Below are 18795 nucleotides of genomic sequence, written 5' to 3' on the forward strand. Positions count from 1 at the left end.
GTGTCCACCAACTCCCACATACCAAAGCTGCCGCACATTATCTGCCCTCCCATCTTTATGGTGTTTTATTTAACTCATTAGGTTTCAAGTTGAGAAATATCACTTCCATCGTTACATTGTGGAGTATAACTTGTTAGTCAATAATATTAATACGATACTTACATCTCCCCAGTATCAGATTAAATTACAGTCCCAGTTTTGAGGGAGAAAAGAAACTGAAAGCTCATCAGTATCGACCTGATAATGCCTCCAGATATTAGCTCTCAGTCTTCAGCTGTCTCTCTCTGTCTCTAACCACTCCTTATTTGTAGAAAGGTCAAGTCACACATCCTCCTTTAGCAACTGAGAAACAAGCTGAAATTCTAGTGAATTGAGTCAGCTACTGCGAGCTAAGAAATCAGTTCTAACATAAGAACATAAGAACTAAGAGCAGGAGTGGGCCATCTGGCCCCTTGAGCCTGCTCCATCATTCAATAAGATCATGGCTGACCTTTTCATGGAGTCATCTCCACTTACCCGCCCACTCACCTAACCCTTAATTCCTTTACTGTTCAAAAATTTATCTATCCTTGCCTTAAAAACATTCAAGAGATAGCCTCAACTGCTTCACTGGGCAGGGAATTCCGCAGATTCACAACCCTTTGTGTGAAGAAGTTCCTTCTCAACTCAGTCCTAAATCTGCTCCCTCTTATTTTGAGGCCATGCCCCCTACTTCTAGTTTCACCTGCCAGTGGAAACAACCTCCCTGCTTCTATCTTATCTATTCCTTCAAAATCTTATATGTTTCTATAAGATCTCCCCTCATTCTGAATTCCAATGATATAGTTCCGGTCTACTCAGTCTCTCCTCATAAGCCAACCCTCTCAACTCCGGAATCAATGTAGTGAATCTCCTCTGCACCCCATCCAGTGTCAGTATATCCTTTCTCATGTAAGGAGACCAAAACTGTACACAGTACTCCAGGTGTGGCCTCATCAGCACCTTAGCTGCAACATCACCTCACAATTTTTAAACTCCATTTCTCTGGCAATGAAGGACAAAATTCCATTTGCCTTCTTAATTACCTGCTACACCTGCAACCAACTTTTTGAGATTCATGCACGAGGACACCCAGGTCCCTCTGCATAGCAGCATGCTGCAATTTTTTATCATTTAAATAATAGTCCACTTTGCTGTTATTCCTACCAAAATGGATGACCTCACATTTACCAACATTGTACTCCATCTGCCAGACCCTTGCCCACTCACTTAGACTATCTATATCCCTTTGCAGACATTCAGTGTCCTCTGCACACTTTGCTCTTCCACCCATCTTAGTGTCATCTGCAAGAACAGCTTCTTCCCTGCTGCCATCAGACTTCTGAATGGACCTACCTTGCATTAAGTTGATCTTTCTCTAAACCCTAGCTATGATTGTAACACTACATTCTGCACTCTCTCGTTTCCTTCTCTAGGAACGGTACGCCTTGTCTGTATAGCGCACAAGAAACAATACCTTTCACTGTATACAAATACATATGACAATAATAAATCAAATCAAAAATATCTTATTCCTCCACATCTCCCTCTCCCTTTGTAGCATTAGGTTGTGCAGGGCACAGCAGCCAACTCACTATGGTGGGAATTGGAGAGCTCCACCTGGGCAGTCCAAACATCTGAACCTCATCTTCAGGAGGCCTGCTCAATCACGGATCTGGTGGAGGCATGTACATTGTTGCAGCTCTCCTAGGCAGCAATCAACAAAGACTGAACAGGCATCACCAACCAGATCTCTTGGGGTATAAAAACAAATTACTGCGGATGCTGGGGGTGTCTACTGGGGCTATCCCTTATCCCTAAGGAGCCAGCTCTGCAATCACGGAGATTCTTCAAAGACCTATAGCATCAAGGAGTAGGTCAGATTGTTGGCATCACAAGAGCCCTTGAGAATGGAGCATAAACAAGCAGGAATTGCCTTCATGTGATCACATATATGCTGCACAGCCGAAGAGTGGAATTCCCTTCTATTGATGAATGTGGTTGGCTCTTACCAGGGAGCTCTGAAGACCACATATCAATAGTGTCCGGCACTTGCAGGAAAGCTGGGATTGTTACAAGTCCCAACCCTCCTGTAGTTTGGCTTTCAGGATCCAGGCAGAACTGGGCATATTGATGCGCTCTCCTGAACAGGATATCCGACTGGGAGATGCCGCATATGCACCAAATGGTACAATGTACAAATCCCGGACTGATCTTTTATCAGTTTCCTGGTATTGTTATTGTAAAAGATTGGAGGTGACTCAATATGGCTCCAGCAAAGAGAAAGATTCATTAAACTACAATAACTATTTACACACTAAGGGTGGGCTTTTACGACCTTGCTCACCCGAGGCCAATGGAGATTTCTGTTCTGTGAGCTCGCCTGTCCCGATTTCGGGTCGGGCAAGGCGTTAATATTCCAGCCTAATGGTCTGACAGAACACAGGTACATGTTTACTCTCCTCTTCTTGTTGGCTCCGAGTGAGGTCCTCCCAGTCCCAGGACTCGTGCCCTTGCACCTGGTTGGCCTGGCTTCCTGGGCCTCCATTCCATAGGTTCCAGCCCGATCATGTGGCCCGCATAGGATCACGCCAATAAAGTTGCCACATGACCACACTCCTTACCCCCTAGCTCCTAAATCCACCTATGATTGGAAACAAAAGAAGATACCATTATATATTGGCGTAGACGCAGTATCACATTTGGCACATCAAAGGAAACTCCATTCACAGAGTTAGTCTGGAGACTTCTGAACTCTTGAGGAATGTCGCAACTCTCTACAGGGTCCTTCAGCAACCAATGAATCTGGTCCTGCAGAAGAAAAAGGCAAACCCATCTGCTCAGGGTCAATGTCTTCCCTGGTACCTTCTTCCTCCATGGCTACACACGCCAGAGGCTGTCTCAGCTCCACAAACACCGCAGGTATCCCTGGTTCAGTAGCTGGTACACAGGAGCCTGCAGCAGAATACACCTGGGGGTCCACTAGCTCAGGCACATCTCTCTTCCTCAAATGGTCCACATGTTTTTTTGCATGAAAACTTTCTACTTCCAACGCATACAAAACCTGTTCTCTCTACAATTATTCCTGACACCCAGGTCGGTCCACCACCAAAGTTCCTTAGCATGGCTAGGTCATCGACATTAAACACACTGTCCTTTTTCTTCAATACGTGATGTTCTTTTTAGGAGGCTTACCTAGCCTCCACCCTCTCCGACAAATCTGGAAACACCAAATCCAAGCAGGTCCGTAGGTATTGCCGCATTAATAATTCAGCTGGCATAACCCCAGTGGGAGCATTTAGCATAGCATTATATGATAACAAGAAACTTGCCAAGCATAAATCAGTGGCGTCTGAGCTTGCTCCTTCATAGAAGCTTTAAATGTTTGTACAGCTCATTCTGCCAAGTCATTCAAGACTGGGTGGTAAGGGATTGAATGAACGTGGCGTTTCCCATTTGACCTGACAATCTAGTGGAACTCCTCAGCTGTAAATGCAGTCGGCACGAAGACCTCAGGGATGCCATAGATGGCAAAGATCTACCACAACCTGTCGGAGCTAAAAAGATATTCGGACACAGCGTTTGCGAGTGATGGATCCCTTTTTTGCCTTCTTATCGATAAGCAGAGGAGAACTGAAGAATTCCTAAGGCTTCTTCAGTCTGCCTTCTCAATTGTGTAGCAGTCAGTTTTTTTTATAGGGCACAACATCTAGTAAAGATAATCATTTATAATCATGCACACCGGTAAATTATTTATATAAGATACAAAGAGATAGGCCCGAGACAATAGCTGTTTAATCGTGTCCCATCGGTAATCTCATAATCTTTCGTGGTGGATGGATGGAATGTCCGTTCAGCCTATGGTCATTTAATCATATCTTAATCAAAGTTTCAGTGCCATTAGCAAGGACATTCAGCTGTGTCCTGTTGCTATAGTGAAACATTCCCTTCGTGTGCGCTGACTATTTCATGTATAGTAAGAAGTCTCACAACACCAGGTTAAAGTCCAACAGGTTTATTTGGTAGCAAATACCATAAGCTTTCGGAGCAATGCTCCTTCGTCAGATGGAGTGGAGAGACCACTCCATCTGACGAAGGAGCAGCGCTCCGAAAGCTTATGGTGTTTGCTACCAAATAAACCTGTTGGACTTTAACCTGGTGTTGTGAGACTTCTTACTGTGCTTACCCCAGTCCAACGCCGGCATCTCCACATTATTTCATGTATATACAGGGACAGCTAGTCTACAATGAGGGTGCTGCTAATTTTCCTGGTCCCCTGACTGACCTCCTGCTGAGGTCAGTTCTCCTTTACCACAATCTGTCAAATGTGGCTGTGGCCATGGTACACTTCATTTGTTGAACATCTAGCCATTTTGAATGTGCATCAATCTGGATGAGGAACATATGTCCCATGAATGGTTCAGAGAATTCTATGTGCAAACACACCCATGGTCAGCCCGGCCACTACCGTAGATGTATATTTGCTGGTGGCGGCAATGATTGCTGGGTTTGACAAGTCGGGCAATGACTGACTATTCTATCAATCTCCTTGTTGGCATCTCACTACCAGACATTGCTTCTGGCCAGTGCCTTCATTCTGCTCTGCCCAAGATGTGCATCATGCACCTCCTGTAGTAAAAGCCACATGCCTCTCCCACAAGCGCTTGTGGGAGAGAACTTTGGAGATAGTGACCACAATTCGGTGTCTTTTGTTATTGCAATGGAGAGGGATAGGGCCGGACGGCAGGGCAAGGCTTACAATTGGGGGAGAGGTAATTATGATGCGATTAGGCAAGAATTAGGGGGCATAAGATGGGAACAGAAACTGTCAGGGAAAGGCACTGATGAAAAGTGGAACTTTTTCAAGGAACAAATACTGGATGTCCTTGATAGGTATGTCCCTGTCAGGCAGGGAGGAAATGGCCGAGTGAGGGAACCGTGGTTCACAAAAGAGGTGGAATGTCTTGTGAAAAGGAAGAAGGAAGCTTATGTAGGGATGAGGAAACAAGGTTCAGATGGCTCGATTGAGGGTTACAAGTTAGCAAGGAACAAGCTGAAAAAGGGGCTGAGGAGAGCTAGGAGGGGACATGAGAAGTCCTTGGCGGGTCGGATCAAGGAAAACCCCAAGGCTTTTTACTCTTATGTGAGGAATAAAAGAATGACCAGGGTGAGGTTAGGGCCGGTCAAGGACAGTGGTGGGAACTTGTGTATGGAATCAGTAGAGATAGGCGAGGTGATGAATGAATACTTTTCTTCAGTGTTCACCAAGGAGAGGGGCCATGTTTTTCAGGAAGAGAAGGTGTTACAGGCTAATAGGCTGGAGGAAATAGATGTTCGGAGGGAGGATATATTGGCAGTTTTGAATAAACTGAAGGTCGATAAGTCCCCTGGGCCTGATGAAATGTATCCTAGGATTCTTTGGGAGGCGAGGGATGAGATTGCAGAGCCTTTGGCTTTGATCTTTGGGTCCTCGCTGTCCACGGGGATGGTGCCGGAGGACTGGAGAGTGGCAAATGTTGTTCCTCTGTTTAAGAAAGGGAATAGAAATGACCCTGGTAATTATAGACCGGTTAGTCTGACTTCGGTGGTTGGTAAATTGATGGAAAAGGTCCTTAGGGATGGGATTTACGACCATTTAGAAAGATGCGGATTAATCCGGGATAGTCAGCACGGATTTGTGAAGGGCAAATCGTGCCTCACAAATTTGATAGAATTTTTTGAGGAGGTAACTAGGTGTGTTGATGAAGGTAGGGCGGTTGATGTCATATACATGGATTTTAGTAAGGCGTTTGATAAGGTCCCCCATGGTCGGCTTATGATGAAAGTAAGGAGGTGTGGGATAGAGGGAAAGTTGGCCGATTGGATAGGTAACTGGCTGTCTGATCGAAGACAGAGGGTGGTGGTGGATGGAAAATTTTCGGATTGGAGGCAGGTTGCTAGCGGAGTGCCGCAGGGATCGGTGCTTGGTCCTCTGCTCTTTGTGATTTTTATTAATGACTTAGAGGAGGGGGCTGAAGGGTGGATCAGTAAATTTGCTGATGACACCAAGATTGGTGGAGTAGTGGATGAGGTGGAGGGCTGTTGTAGGCTGCAAAGAGACATAGATAGGATGCAAAGCTGGGCTGAAAAATGGCAAATGGAGTTTAACCCTGATAAATGTGAGGTGATTCATTTTGGTAGGACTAATTTAAATGTGGATTACAGGGTCAAAGGTAGGGTTCTGAAGACTGTGGAGGAACAGAGAGATCTTGGGGTCCATATCCACAGATCTCTAAAGGTTGCCACTCAAGTGGATTGAGCTGTGAAGAAGGCATATAGTGTGTTAGCTTTTATTAACAGGGGGTTGGAGTTTAAGAGCCGTGGGGTTATGCTGCAACTGTACAGGACCTTGGTGAGACCGCATTTGGAATATTGCGTGCAGTTCTGGTCACCTCACTATAAGAAGGATGTGGAAGCGCTGGAAAGAGTGCAGAGGAGATTTACCAGGATGCTGCCTGGTTTGGAGTGTCGGTCTTATGAGGAAAGGTTGAGGGAGCTGGGGCTGTTCTCTCTGGAGCGGAGGAGATTGAGGGGAGACTTAATAGAGGTTTATAAAATGATGAAGGGGATAGATCGAGTGAACGTTCAAAGACTATTTCCTCGGGTGGATGGAGCTATTACAAGGGGGCATAACTATAGGGTTCATGGTGGGAGATATAGGAAGGATATCAGAGGTAGGTTCTTCACGCAGAGAGTGGTTGGGGTGTGGAATGGACTGCCTGCAGTGATAGTGGAGTCAGACACTTTAGGAACATTTAAGCGGTTATTGGATAGGCACATGGAGCACACCAGGATGGTAGGGAGTGGGATAGCTTGATCTTGGTTTCAGATGAAGGTCGGCACAACATCGTGGGCCGAAGGGCCTGTTCTGTGCTGTACTGTTCTATATCTATATCTATATGCCCTGGGTTGGCACTATAACACAAACACCCCCCCAATCAATAACACACTATCCCCACATTATCTCCATCTTACCTTGTAGCTAACATCTGATCTATGCCAACTTGTAGCACCGTCTTCTTAACTTTGGAGAGTAATAATCCCAACTTAGTTCAGGAATATATATTGGCAGCTGAGACCAACAATATGTACTGTGAAAATGAAGAAAGCATATGGCATGCTTGCCTTCATCAGATGGGGCACTGAGTATAAATTTTGTTACAGTTGTATAAAACATTGTTTCGGCCACATTTGGAATACTGTGTCCAATTCTGGTCACCACACTACCAGAAGGACGTGGAGGCTTTGGAGAGAATGCAGAAAAGGTTTACCAGGATGTTGCCTGGAATGGAGGGTATTAGGTATGAGGAGAGATAGAATAAACTGAGATTGCTCTCCCAGGAAAGCTGGAAGCTGGGGGTTGACCTGATAGAAGTTTATAAAATTATGAGAGGTATGGATAGGGTGAACAGTTGGAAGTTTTTTCACAGAGCAGAAATGACAATTACAAGGGGGTAGAAGTTCAAGATAAGTGGGGAAAGATGTGTGGGGGAAGTTTTTTCTTACACAGAGGGTGGTGGAGGCCTGGAATGCACTGCCAAGTGAGGTAGTTGAGGCAGTTACATTAGCCGCATTTAAGATTTATCTTGATAGGCGCATGAACAAACAGGGAATAGAGGGATATAAGCGGTTGGTTTAGATAGGTAAACGCGATTGGTGCAGGCTTGGAGATTCCTCTGCTGTCCTGTTCTTTGTTCTTGTTCTAATATGTCTAGCAAGTGCAATGCAAACATTATTTCTTGTGGTACAGGTGGTATACTCTCCAGCAGGGGCGGCGGCTGAGTGCATCTACATTTGAAATTTGCAACCCCAGTTGGTGTTGGAAAGAATAGCTGTGCACTGCCAGCAGCAAGGCCCATCCCTGCACCCTCTCAGAGGCAATCAGCAGCAGCATAGGCTTATCCTCTCGCAATAGTCCAAACGGTGGCTTCTGATCAATACAATTTGAGAATATTTCTTCTCAGCACCAGATAAGGTTCTTGATGCGAATGCAATTGACTTCTATTCCATCTGATATCTTGGAGGAAAGGACTGGTCCCACTCCATATGGTGATACATCACCAACTGTTTGGTTGAATCAAAATGTTACTTTAGTGTGGACAATTGTATGGCTTGCTTTACTTCAGAAAATGCTCAAGAATACACACATCCTTCCTTAAGTGTGAGTGTGGTGACTGGAATTGCAGCTTCCTTTCCCAGAATCAATGTTATTAAGCAACCAGAATGACGTCAACCTCAAATCCCAGAAGCTCCCCATCCTTCCTCAATCGGTTAAAACACATTTGTCCAGCAACTCCCTTCATGTCTCATCCTCTTAATTTGCCTCTCCCTATCCCTTCTGTGAAAATGAATTACCTCCTAATGCCCTATATTAAATTACATCTGTCATATGCCTGTCCATTCTGCTGACCTACCCATGTCATATTGTGTGTGATTTGTATCATCCTCACCGTTCGCTAATTTTGATAGAAAACTTTGACATTTTACTCCATATTCCAAGATTCCTGTCATTTATGTAAACGTGCTGGGTTCTCAAAGACTGGCCACCAAAGACTTGTAACAAACAATACTTTATTCACTAGCTGAGCAGCTACTCCACGCTTGTACTCTACCTGCATTTCGCGGAGGACTCCCATGCTCCTGCCATGTGAACCTTTAGTAGCCACATCACGTGACCAGTCTACATCTTCCCATTTAAGTTGGGACACGCAATGGTGTTGAGATGGAGCGAGAGAGCGAGAGAGCAGTAATTGTATTCAAACCATTTCAATACATAGATTGAACAGGTTAACAATACATAACTATTTACACATGTTGAAACATGGATTAAGCTGTGATATTAATCACTAACAAATCTAAAAATTTTGACCAAAGTGAAAGTTTGACTTATCTAGATACAGTAAGAAGTCTCACAACACCAGGTTAAAGTCCAACAGGTTTATTTGGTAGCAAAAGCCACTATCTTTCGGAGCACTGCCCCTTCGTCAGGTGAGTGGGAGTTCTGTTCACAAACAGGGCATATAAAGACACAAACTCAATTTACAGAATAATGATTGGAATGCGAGTCTTTACAGGTAATCAAGTCTTAAAGGTACAGACAATGTGAGTGGAGAGAGTGTTAAGCACAGGTTAAAGAGATGTGTATTGTCTCCAGACAGGACAGTTAGTGGGATTTTGCAAGTCCAGGCAAATCGTGGGGGTTACAGATAGTGTGACATGAACCCAAGATCCCGGTTGAGGCCGTCCTCATGTGCCCGGAACTTGGCTATCAGACTCTGCGTTGTCGTGTGTCGTGAAGGCTGCCTTGGAGAACGCTGACCCGAAGATCAGAGGCTGAATGCCCATGACCGCTGAAGTGTTCCCCAAACAGGAAGAGAACAGTCTTGCCTGGTGATTGTCGAGCGGTGTTCATTCAAACGTTGTCGTAGCGTCTGCATGGTCTCCCCAATGTACCATGCCTTTCCTGCAGCGTATCAGGTAGACAACGTTGGCCGAGTTGCAAGAGTATGTACTGTGTACCTGGTGGATGGTGTTCTCACGTGAGATGATGGCATCCGTGTCGATGATCCGGCACGTCTTGCAGAGGTTGCTGTGGCAGGGTTGTGTGGTGTCGTGGTCACTGTTCTCCTGAAGTCTGGGTAGTTTGCTGCGGACAATGGTCTGTTTGAGGTTGTTTGAAGGCAAGTGGGGATGTGGGGATGGCCTTGGCGAGATGTTAGCCTTCATCAATGACATGTTGAAAGCTCCGGAGAAGATGTCGTAGCTTCGCCGCTCCAGGGAAGTACCAAATAAACCTGTTGGACTTTAACACGTTGTTTAGACTTACATTGCAAATAAAGGGTGATTGGAGATGGAAGACTGGCCTTGGTAAGATTACGACAAAAGTAGAGAAAATTCGTACTTTATAATTATGTAGTAATTATACATAATTGTAACTTGTGCAAGTTGCAATTGGACAATTACATTCATTTCATACATCATAGAATTCTAACTACTGGATGAAAGTCGATGTAGATAATTTCTGAACAGATGCATACCTTTAAATGGTATATGCTAATTACTTGTAACTGAATCCAGAAGTAAACAGTGTAATGTTTTATTCAGGACTCATGTGCGTTCTCAGCTGGAGCACCAGATTCCTTGCTATGGCATGAAGATCAAGACCAGTTTTGAAACTCCAAAAATCTCCATTTGGTCACTCAAAGTGACGAAGTCTGAAAAGCTAGACATCTAATTTTGTCCTGCAAGTGTACCTCCTGGAGCCAAGAATCAAGGCCTCGAGGAGATGGTGGTTGAATTGGGGTACAGGCTTTTTCTTGACGCTGCTAGCCTTTTTGCTTTGGGTTCTGGACATGCTGCACGGTCTCTTGAAGGCAGGTGGACTGGAGAGTGGTGTGCGCGCACTGCACTGGTGTTTACATATGGCACCTGGACCTTCGAACCCATCAGCGGATGGCAGGTGGACAAATCAGCGCTCAACCTGCCAGTTGATTGAGGGGTGGCTGCTTGTGCATTATTAATGAGGCTACAAGCAAGGAATCAGGTGCAAGTTCACACCAGCTGGAACCACCCGCCACCGCACTTAGAAAACTTAGAATTCCACCCTCGAGTTTAGTGGTGCAAGTCTTTTTAGAAAATTTATGAAATAAAGAACGATACTCCTGCAAATACTGCATTACCAGAGAGAGTTGGAAATTGGCACTTTTCCAGATGCCCAAACCCTTTTTGTTTGATAACTTACATTTAAAAAGGAGAAAATTAAATGTTCCCAGTTTTTGTACCCATTCTATTGAATGAATGAAATAAATGCTTTGTTGTAAATTCTGTTGAGTTTGCATTGACGATTTAGGTTCTTTTAATATTGACTGTTTGAAATTATGTTGAGCTATGAAAACTAGAAATATTAATAAAACATTACACTAAGTTATAAAGTACCTTACCTCAAGTTTCTGCTTTACAACAGTGCAAAAATACTTTACTTGACTGGAAATCATCGAGACATCTGGTTACATATAATGACAAAGGACACAGGACAGAAATGACAAGTGTTTATACTCCACTCAAACCTCTTCCCATCTAAACCTACTAATATTCCCTGTTCCCTCAAATGCTTGTCCAGCTCCCCCTCAGTTGCATCTATATTACTCACCAACTACTTTCTGGGGTAGCTAGTTCCACATTCTCACCACTCTTTGGACAATGTGTTTTTCCTAAATTGTCTATTGGATTTCCAGGCACTGCTCAATATCAATAACCTCTAAATTACACTCTTCCCCTCAAAAGAAAACATTCACTCTGCATCCATCCCATCAAAACCTTCAATAATTTTAAAGGCTGCTATTAGGTCACACTCCAGAAAGAAAATAGACCCAGCCAGTAAATCCTTTCCTAATATGCATACACAAGTATTTTTGGTATCATCCTCGTATATCTCATCTGCACCCTCCCCAGTGTCCCTACCTATAATATGGTGACTAGAACTCCACAGTGTACTAAAGTGTCAAGACTGTGATCGAGCCAAGGTTTGACACAAACATACTAAAAATAAGGCAAAATGTTTGGTTCTCTTCTTATGGTCTTGCTGGCCTCTGGTGCAACTGAAAACTTGCTTGACCAATCTTCTTGGTTGTTTTGAAGCGTGTATTTGTACTCCAAGATCCTTCTGTTTCTTGACCCCATTTAGACTTTACCTTCTAAAGGAATAAATGCCCTCCCTATTCTTCCTACCAAAATATACTCTCAGATGTTACTGCATTGAATTTCATTCACCAATATTTGCCCTTCCTGAAAGTTTATTAATGCCCTTCTGTAATTTGTCCTTGGTATTGACCATCACCCCAATTTGGTACCTTCTGCCCTCCAAAATCCAAATCATTAATTTAAATTGTGAATACCAGTGGTCCCAATACGGATCCTTTGAGACACCACTTTCCACTTGCTGGCACTCAATCTGAAAAAACCATTAGTCCCACTCTGCTTGTAGCCAGCTAGTTATCTATTCTGCCACTTGTCCTTGACTTCACATTCTTGGGCATAAATCACTAGCCTGTTATAGGGCATCTTTTTGAAGGCCATTTCAAAATCCAGATAAATTACATCTACTTTGTTACCACTGTTTACCCTCTCTGTTGCGGCTTCAAAACAACCAAGATTGGTTAAGCAAGTTCGCTATTGTTATATTTCCTGTTTCTAGGTCACAGAATGCCTACGGTGCAAAGATGCCAATTTGGTCCATCGAGTCTGCACTGACAGCATCTTACCCAAGCCCTATCCCCACATATGTTAATCCCCCCTAACCGACACATCTTGGGACACTAAGGAGCAATTTAGCAGAACCAATTCACCTAACCTGCACATCTTTGATCTGTGGGAGGAAATTCACAGGCACAGGGAGGACATGAAAATTCCACACAGCCTCCCAAGGCCAGAATTGAACCAGAGTTCCTGGCACTGAGATGGCAGAGCTAACCACATTTTCCTAATGAATTATCAATTGAGTAGTAATGCCTCCGCTATCTCAAAATATGGTGTTTTTTATTGAGTTTGTTCATCTTTTATTTTATATGGTACTCATCTCAGAATCCATGGGATAGGGTCCATATCCACAGATCTCTAAAGGTTGCCACTCAAGTGGATAGATCTGTGAAGAAGGCCTATAGTGTGTTAGCTTTTATTAACAGGGGGTTGGAGTTTAAGAGCCGTGGGGTTATGCTGCAACTGTACAGGACCTTGGCGAGACCACATTTGGAATATTGTGTGCAGTTCTGGTCACCTCACTATAAGGAGGATGTGGAAGCGCTGGAAAGAGTACAGAGGAGATTTACCAGGATGCTGCCTGGTTTGGAGGGTAGGTCTTATGAGGAAAGGTTGAGGGAGCTAGGGCTGTTCTCTCTGGAGCGGAGGAGGCTGAGGGGAGACTTAATAGAGGTTTATAAAATGATGAAGGGGATAGATAGAGTGAACATTCAAAAACTATTTCCTCGGGTGGATGGGGCTATAACAAGGGGGCATAACTATAGGGTTCGTGGTGGGAGATATAGGAAGGATATCAGAGGTAGGTTCTTTACGCAGAGAGTGGTTGGGGTGTGGAATGGATTGCCTGCAGTGATAGTGGAGTCAGACACGTTAGGAACATTTAAGCGGTTATTGGATAGGCACATGGAGCACACCAGGATGATAGGGAGTAGGATAGCTTGATCTTGGTTTCAGATAAAGCTCAGCACAACATGATGGGCCGAAGGGCCTGTTCTGTGCTGTACTGTTCTATGTTCTAATAATGAGATTGAACAATCTGCAGAGGTGGAGACTGGAGGGTTCGGACTCAATTACTGGAAATAGTTACCCATAAAATGTTAGACAGGAGATGATCATGTTCAACTCCTGGGTAACTATACAACTGCACCCCTCCACTGCCCCCACCCCCTGAACTCACCACTTGACCTGTCCTCACCACCTTACCCACTTACCTCCTGCACTAAACAGTGAAAAGCTATTTAAGCACCCCAAAGCCTTTCACCATGCTAGTGAATGAAGACATACTAAAATATGGCAGCTAGTGCTGAAAGAAGCGGACCTGGGTTGGCTGCCCTTGCAGATACTGCATTACAAAGAAGTATCCTGAGAACATGCGCTGCATTTCTAAAAAGGACCAGCTCAGAAGTCCAGGTGAGAAATGTGAAATTCTGGTGGTGTGTGAAAGAGTGGAGTAGCAATCTGATGGTGATAGCCTCTCCTTGGAAGACTCAACATTCCATTTCCATACCCCCTGCATCTCCCTCTACTATCCAATTGATATCACTTCACCTGACAAAGGAACAGCACTCTGAAAGCTTGTGATTTTGAATAAACCTACTGGCCTATAACCTGGTATTGTGTGACCTCAACTAATATTAGGGTAGTTGAAATTTTCTATTAGTAGTATTCTTTGTTTCTTTACTCAATCCTTCACTTGTCTGCAAATTTCTTCATCTCCCTTCATAGAAATCATAGAAACCCTACAGTACAGAAAGAGGCCATTTGGCCCATCGAGTCTGCACTGACCACAATCCCACCCAGGCCCTACCCCCATATCCCTACATATTTTACCCACTAATCCCTCTAACCTACACATCTCAGGACACTAAGGGGCAATTTAAGCATGGCCAATCAACCTCACCCGCACATCTTTGGACTGTGGGAGGAAACCAGAGCACCCGGAGGAAACCCACGCAGACACGAGGGGAATGTGCAAACTCCACACAGACAGTGATCCAAGCCAGGAATCGAACCCAGGAGCTGTGAAGCAGCAATGCTAACCACTGTGCCACTGTGCCCACCACACCCAAGTGATTGAGCAGCAATCTCTACATATTTTCTATCTTTCTGATAGATGCATCCTTTTCTTCCACTGTCAGTCTCCAAGTACAGTTACTCTACCTCCCTCTTTACCCTCTATATATTATACCCTGTAATGTTTTCTCAGTCCTGATTTTTCCGTCAATCCATGGGCTGGATTTTACATTCCCTTGCTGGTGTTTGAAGGTGGAGGGAGCATACAAAATTCAGCAAGCAGCCTGCCCATCACCTGTCCCTATCCCCACCACAATTTTACCAGTGGTGGGGTGGCATTGGCAGCTCATGTCAGTGGGTCATTTGAGGCCCTTTAGTGGCCCAAAGTCGTAAGATGCAGAGAGACAATTTTATTCTGTTAACATTACTGAATGGTTTCCTTTCCACCTCGACTATCAGCTGAATCTAGCAGGGCCTATTTGCACAAATAGGAACTGCTACAGGCCCTGGCTTGCTCACCACACAGTAAGAGGTTTCGCAACACCAGGTTAAAGTCCAACAGGTTTATTTGGTAGCAAAAGCCACTAGCTTTGGGAGCCTTAAGCTCCTTCAGGAGAGTGGGAATTCTGTTCACAAACAGGGCATATAAAGACAAACTCAATTTACAGAATAATGGTTGGAATGCAAATACTTACAGCTAATCAAGTCTTAAAGGTACAGTGCGAGTGGATAGGTTAAAGAGATGTGTATTGTCTCCAAACAGGACAGCCAGTGAGACTCTGCAGGTCCAGGCAAGCTGTGGGGATTACAGATAGCTGATTAGCTGCAAATTCTTAATTAGCTGCAAGTATTCACATTCCAACCATTATTCTGTAAATTGAGTTTGTGTCTTTACATGCCTTGTTTGTGAACAGAATTCCCACTCATCTGAAGGAGCTTAAGGCTCCGAAAGCTTGTGGCTTTTACTACCAAATAAACCTGTTGGACTTTAACCTGGTGTTGCTAAACTTCTTACTGTGTTTACCCCAGTCCAATGCCGGCATCTCCATATGACTGCCCACTCACGATTTATTAAAAAAGACACAGATTCAATGAGGTAAATTGCATATTGCAATTTATTTTTCTATTGCTACATTGGGGGTGGGGGGGGGGGGGGGTGGGGAGGGAGAGAAAGGAAGGTAGACAGTTTATAAAAGTGCATCCAAGTGGTCCAAATCACATTGTGGGGAGAAATCATCAACCTGTTTTTTGTCCGAATGCAGTGTCCATTATTCCACATTGTCCTTGTCCAGTCAGTCAAGGGCAGAGAGTGACAAACTTGATGACATTGCCAATACAACACCCTGCAGTATTCTGTCTTGACTTGTAACTTCCAAACAGTTCCAAATCACGAGATATTTGCCATGTTTTGACTTCAAATTAGAACCTTCAGGTTTTCTGATGTAGACCATCCTTCTGTGTTACTGGTCCAAATGGTTTGGTTTTGTAACTTCACAAATTTGATTGATTTTAATGCAACAGAAATTGGAGATGTGAAAACATTTAACATTACTGACTGATTATGCAGACAATCCAGAATGTAAAACTCATTTTCCTTGACTGTGGACCTAAAGCTGAAAAATAAAAACAAATCAAAATGTCAAGATCTAGGTTATAAAAGTTCAAGAAAAATACACTGCGGCAAATCTTCAGTTACCATAATTAATGCACAAAATCTGCTTATTTGCTCCAAATTAACTGGGGGGGGGGGGGGGGGGGTCACTACACCAAACCACTTATGCTCAATGATCTTATAGAAAGACAATGAATAGAAATCAGCTCTCCCTCATCGACTGGGCCTGATGGAATATACCCCAGAATACTGAGAGGCAAGGGACAAAATTGCTAGGGCCTTGAGAAATCTTTGTATCCTCACTGGCTACAGGGGAGGGCCCAGAGGATTGGAAAATAGTCAATGTTGTTCCTTTAAGAAGGGTAGCAAGAATAATCCAGGTAATTACAGGCCAGTGAGCCTTACATCAGTGGTAGGGAAATCATTGGAGGGGGATTCTTCAAGACAGGATTTATTCCCACTTGGAAATAAGTGGACATATTAGTGAGGCACAACATGGCTTTGTGGAGGGGAGGTCATGTCTCATGAACTTGATCGAGTTTTTTGAGGAAGTGACGAAGATGATTGATGAGGATAAGACAGTGGATGTTGTCTACATGGACTTCAGTAAGGCCTTTGACAAGGTCCCTCATGGCAGACTGGTGCAGAAAATGAAGTCACATGGGATCAGAGGTGAACTGGCAAGGTGGACACAAAACTGGCTCAAAGACAACAGAGGGTAGCATGGACGGGTGCGTTTCTGAATGGAGGGCTGTGACAAGTGGCGCTCCTCAGGCTTCAGTGCTGGGACCTTTGCTGTTTTATGGAGGAAAATGTAAACAGTTTGATTAGTAAGTTTGCAGATGACAAAGGTTGGTGGATTTGCAGATAGCAATGAGGACCAGAGGATACAGGTCAGTTGGAGACTTAGATGGCGAGATGGCAGATGAAGTTTAATCTGGACAAATGAGGGGGTAATGCATTTTGGAAGGTCTAATACAGAGAGGAAATACACAGTAAATGGCAGAACCCTTGAGTATTGATAGGCAAAGGGATCTGGGTGTATAGGTACAAAGGTCAAAGTGGCAATGCAGGTGGGAAGGCAAACAACATGCTTGTCTTCATCAGCCAGGGCACCGAGTTCAAAAATTGGCAAGTCACGTAGCTTTATAGAACCTTAGTTAGGTCGCACTTGGAGTATAGTCTTCAATTCTGGTTGCCACACTACAAGATGGAGACCTTGGAGGGTACAGAAAAGACTTCCAGGATGTTGCCTGGTTTGGCAGGCATTAGCTATGGAGGAGAGGTTGGAGAAACTTGGTTTGTTCTCACTGGAATGATAGAGGTTGAGGGGAGACCTGATAGAAGTCGACAAGATTGTGAGGGGCATGGACAGAGTGGATAGTCAGAAGCTTTTTCCCAGGGTGGAAGAGTCCATTACTAGAGGGCACAGGTTTAAGGTGCGAGGGGCAAGGTTTAAAAAGATGTACAAGACGGATTTATTTTTAAAAACAGAGGGTGGTGGGTGCCTGGAATTCATTGCCAGGGGAGGTAATGGAACCGGATGTGGTAGTGACTTTTAACATTGACAAATACATGAATAGGATGGGAAGAGAGGGATATGGTCCCCAGAAGGGCATGGGGTTTTAGTTCAGTCAGGCAGCATGATCAGTGCAGGCTGAGGGCTGAAGGCCTGTTTCCTGTGCTGTAATTTTCTTTGTACTGACATTCAAGTATAGCACTGTAATATTGTGCAGTGAAAATTTTCAATTCATTGTCAGTGGCTGCACAGCAAGCACTTGACCCCAAACCTCTGCTTCTACAATAGTCTCAATCCTAGACACCTTACTTAAAAGCTGGTGAGTAAATAGTTATTATAAAACTTTCAGAATGTATCATGCATGCAATTAGATTGATGGGTCTGGCACTGGAATGCTGCTTTGGGAGATTAGAGTGCAAAGTGGAAGTTTGATGAGAAGGGTTAGTTTATTATTGAAACTCTTATCTTTTATTTAATTCAGCAATTTAGCAAAAACTCCAAATCAAAAGAAGCCAAGTTGTATTGCAGCCTTAAACACGGGTGTACAAGCTGAGAGCAGCTGCAGTTAGTTAATTAGATAGCTTAAACTGGTTTTCAGAAACTCGAATCAGTTGTTTTTCAGGGAGGATGAAAGAGTCTTTGCTCAATGTTGCTTTATCTGTAGATGTGTGCGCACGCCTTTATCTTTTCTTGGCCTTCAGTAGTTGGCTCTTACTTCAGTACAGTGAAAGCAGCTTGACTGGTGAGTCAGTGACAAGTCTTTCTATTTCTAATTGTAATAAATAGATTTTGAAGTTATGGTATGGCAGGTCAACTGGACCCTGTGGATTGTAGGAAACCATGGATGCCCCAGACAAACAAATCTACAGAAACTGTCATTGCTGCAGTGAAATGACAGGTTTCAGAACTTGGGAGCTGGAGTCACTGGTGCAGCTGAGGGACAGAGAACTATGAGCATTGTACATTTCAGGAAATGGTCACACTGCAGGTTAGGAGAGTATAAGCAGTGGGTGACTGTCAGACAATCCAAGCCAACCAGGCAGGCAGTGCAAGAGTCCCGAGTCAATCTTGCTTGCTCATCAGTTTTCCATTTTTGTTACTAGAGGGTATGCCTCAGGAGAGCAGCCAGACAAGTGACCATGGGAGATTGAGCTGCACAGGAGGGAGGAAGTAGAGTGGAAGAGGAATAGTGATGGGGGACTGAATAGTTAGGGGATCTTCAGGCATTTCCATGGCAGTAAATATGACTCCAGGATGTATTGCCTTCCTCGTGCCACAGTCAAGGATGCCATAGGAGGACTGCAGGACATCTTTCTGGGGGAGGGTGAACAGCCAGAGA

General features: G+C 44.2%; 1 protein-coding gene across 1 annotated transcript in view; it reads right to left on the bottom strand.

The window, feature by feature from the left end:
- Window positions 1-18795, bottom strand: part of LOC144506762 (uncharacterized) — a 160104-nt gene that overhangs the window by 44616 nt on the left and 96693 nt on the right. The window contains 2 exon segments of the mRNA XM_078233119.1: window positions 2800-2973; window positions 15882-15932. Of these exon segments, the coding sequence (XP_078089245.1) occupies window positions 2800-2973; window positions 15882-15932 (225 nt within the window).

This window comes from Mustelus asterias, chromosome 18 (genome assembly GCF_964213995.1).
Source record: "Mustelus asterias chromosome 18, sMusAst1.hap1.1, whole genome shotgun sequence".
Classification (NCBI taxonomy): Eukaryota; Metazoa; Chordata; class Chondrichthyes; order Carcharhiniformes; family Triakidae; genus Mustelus; species Mustelus asterias.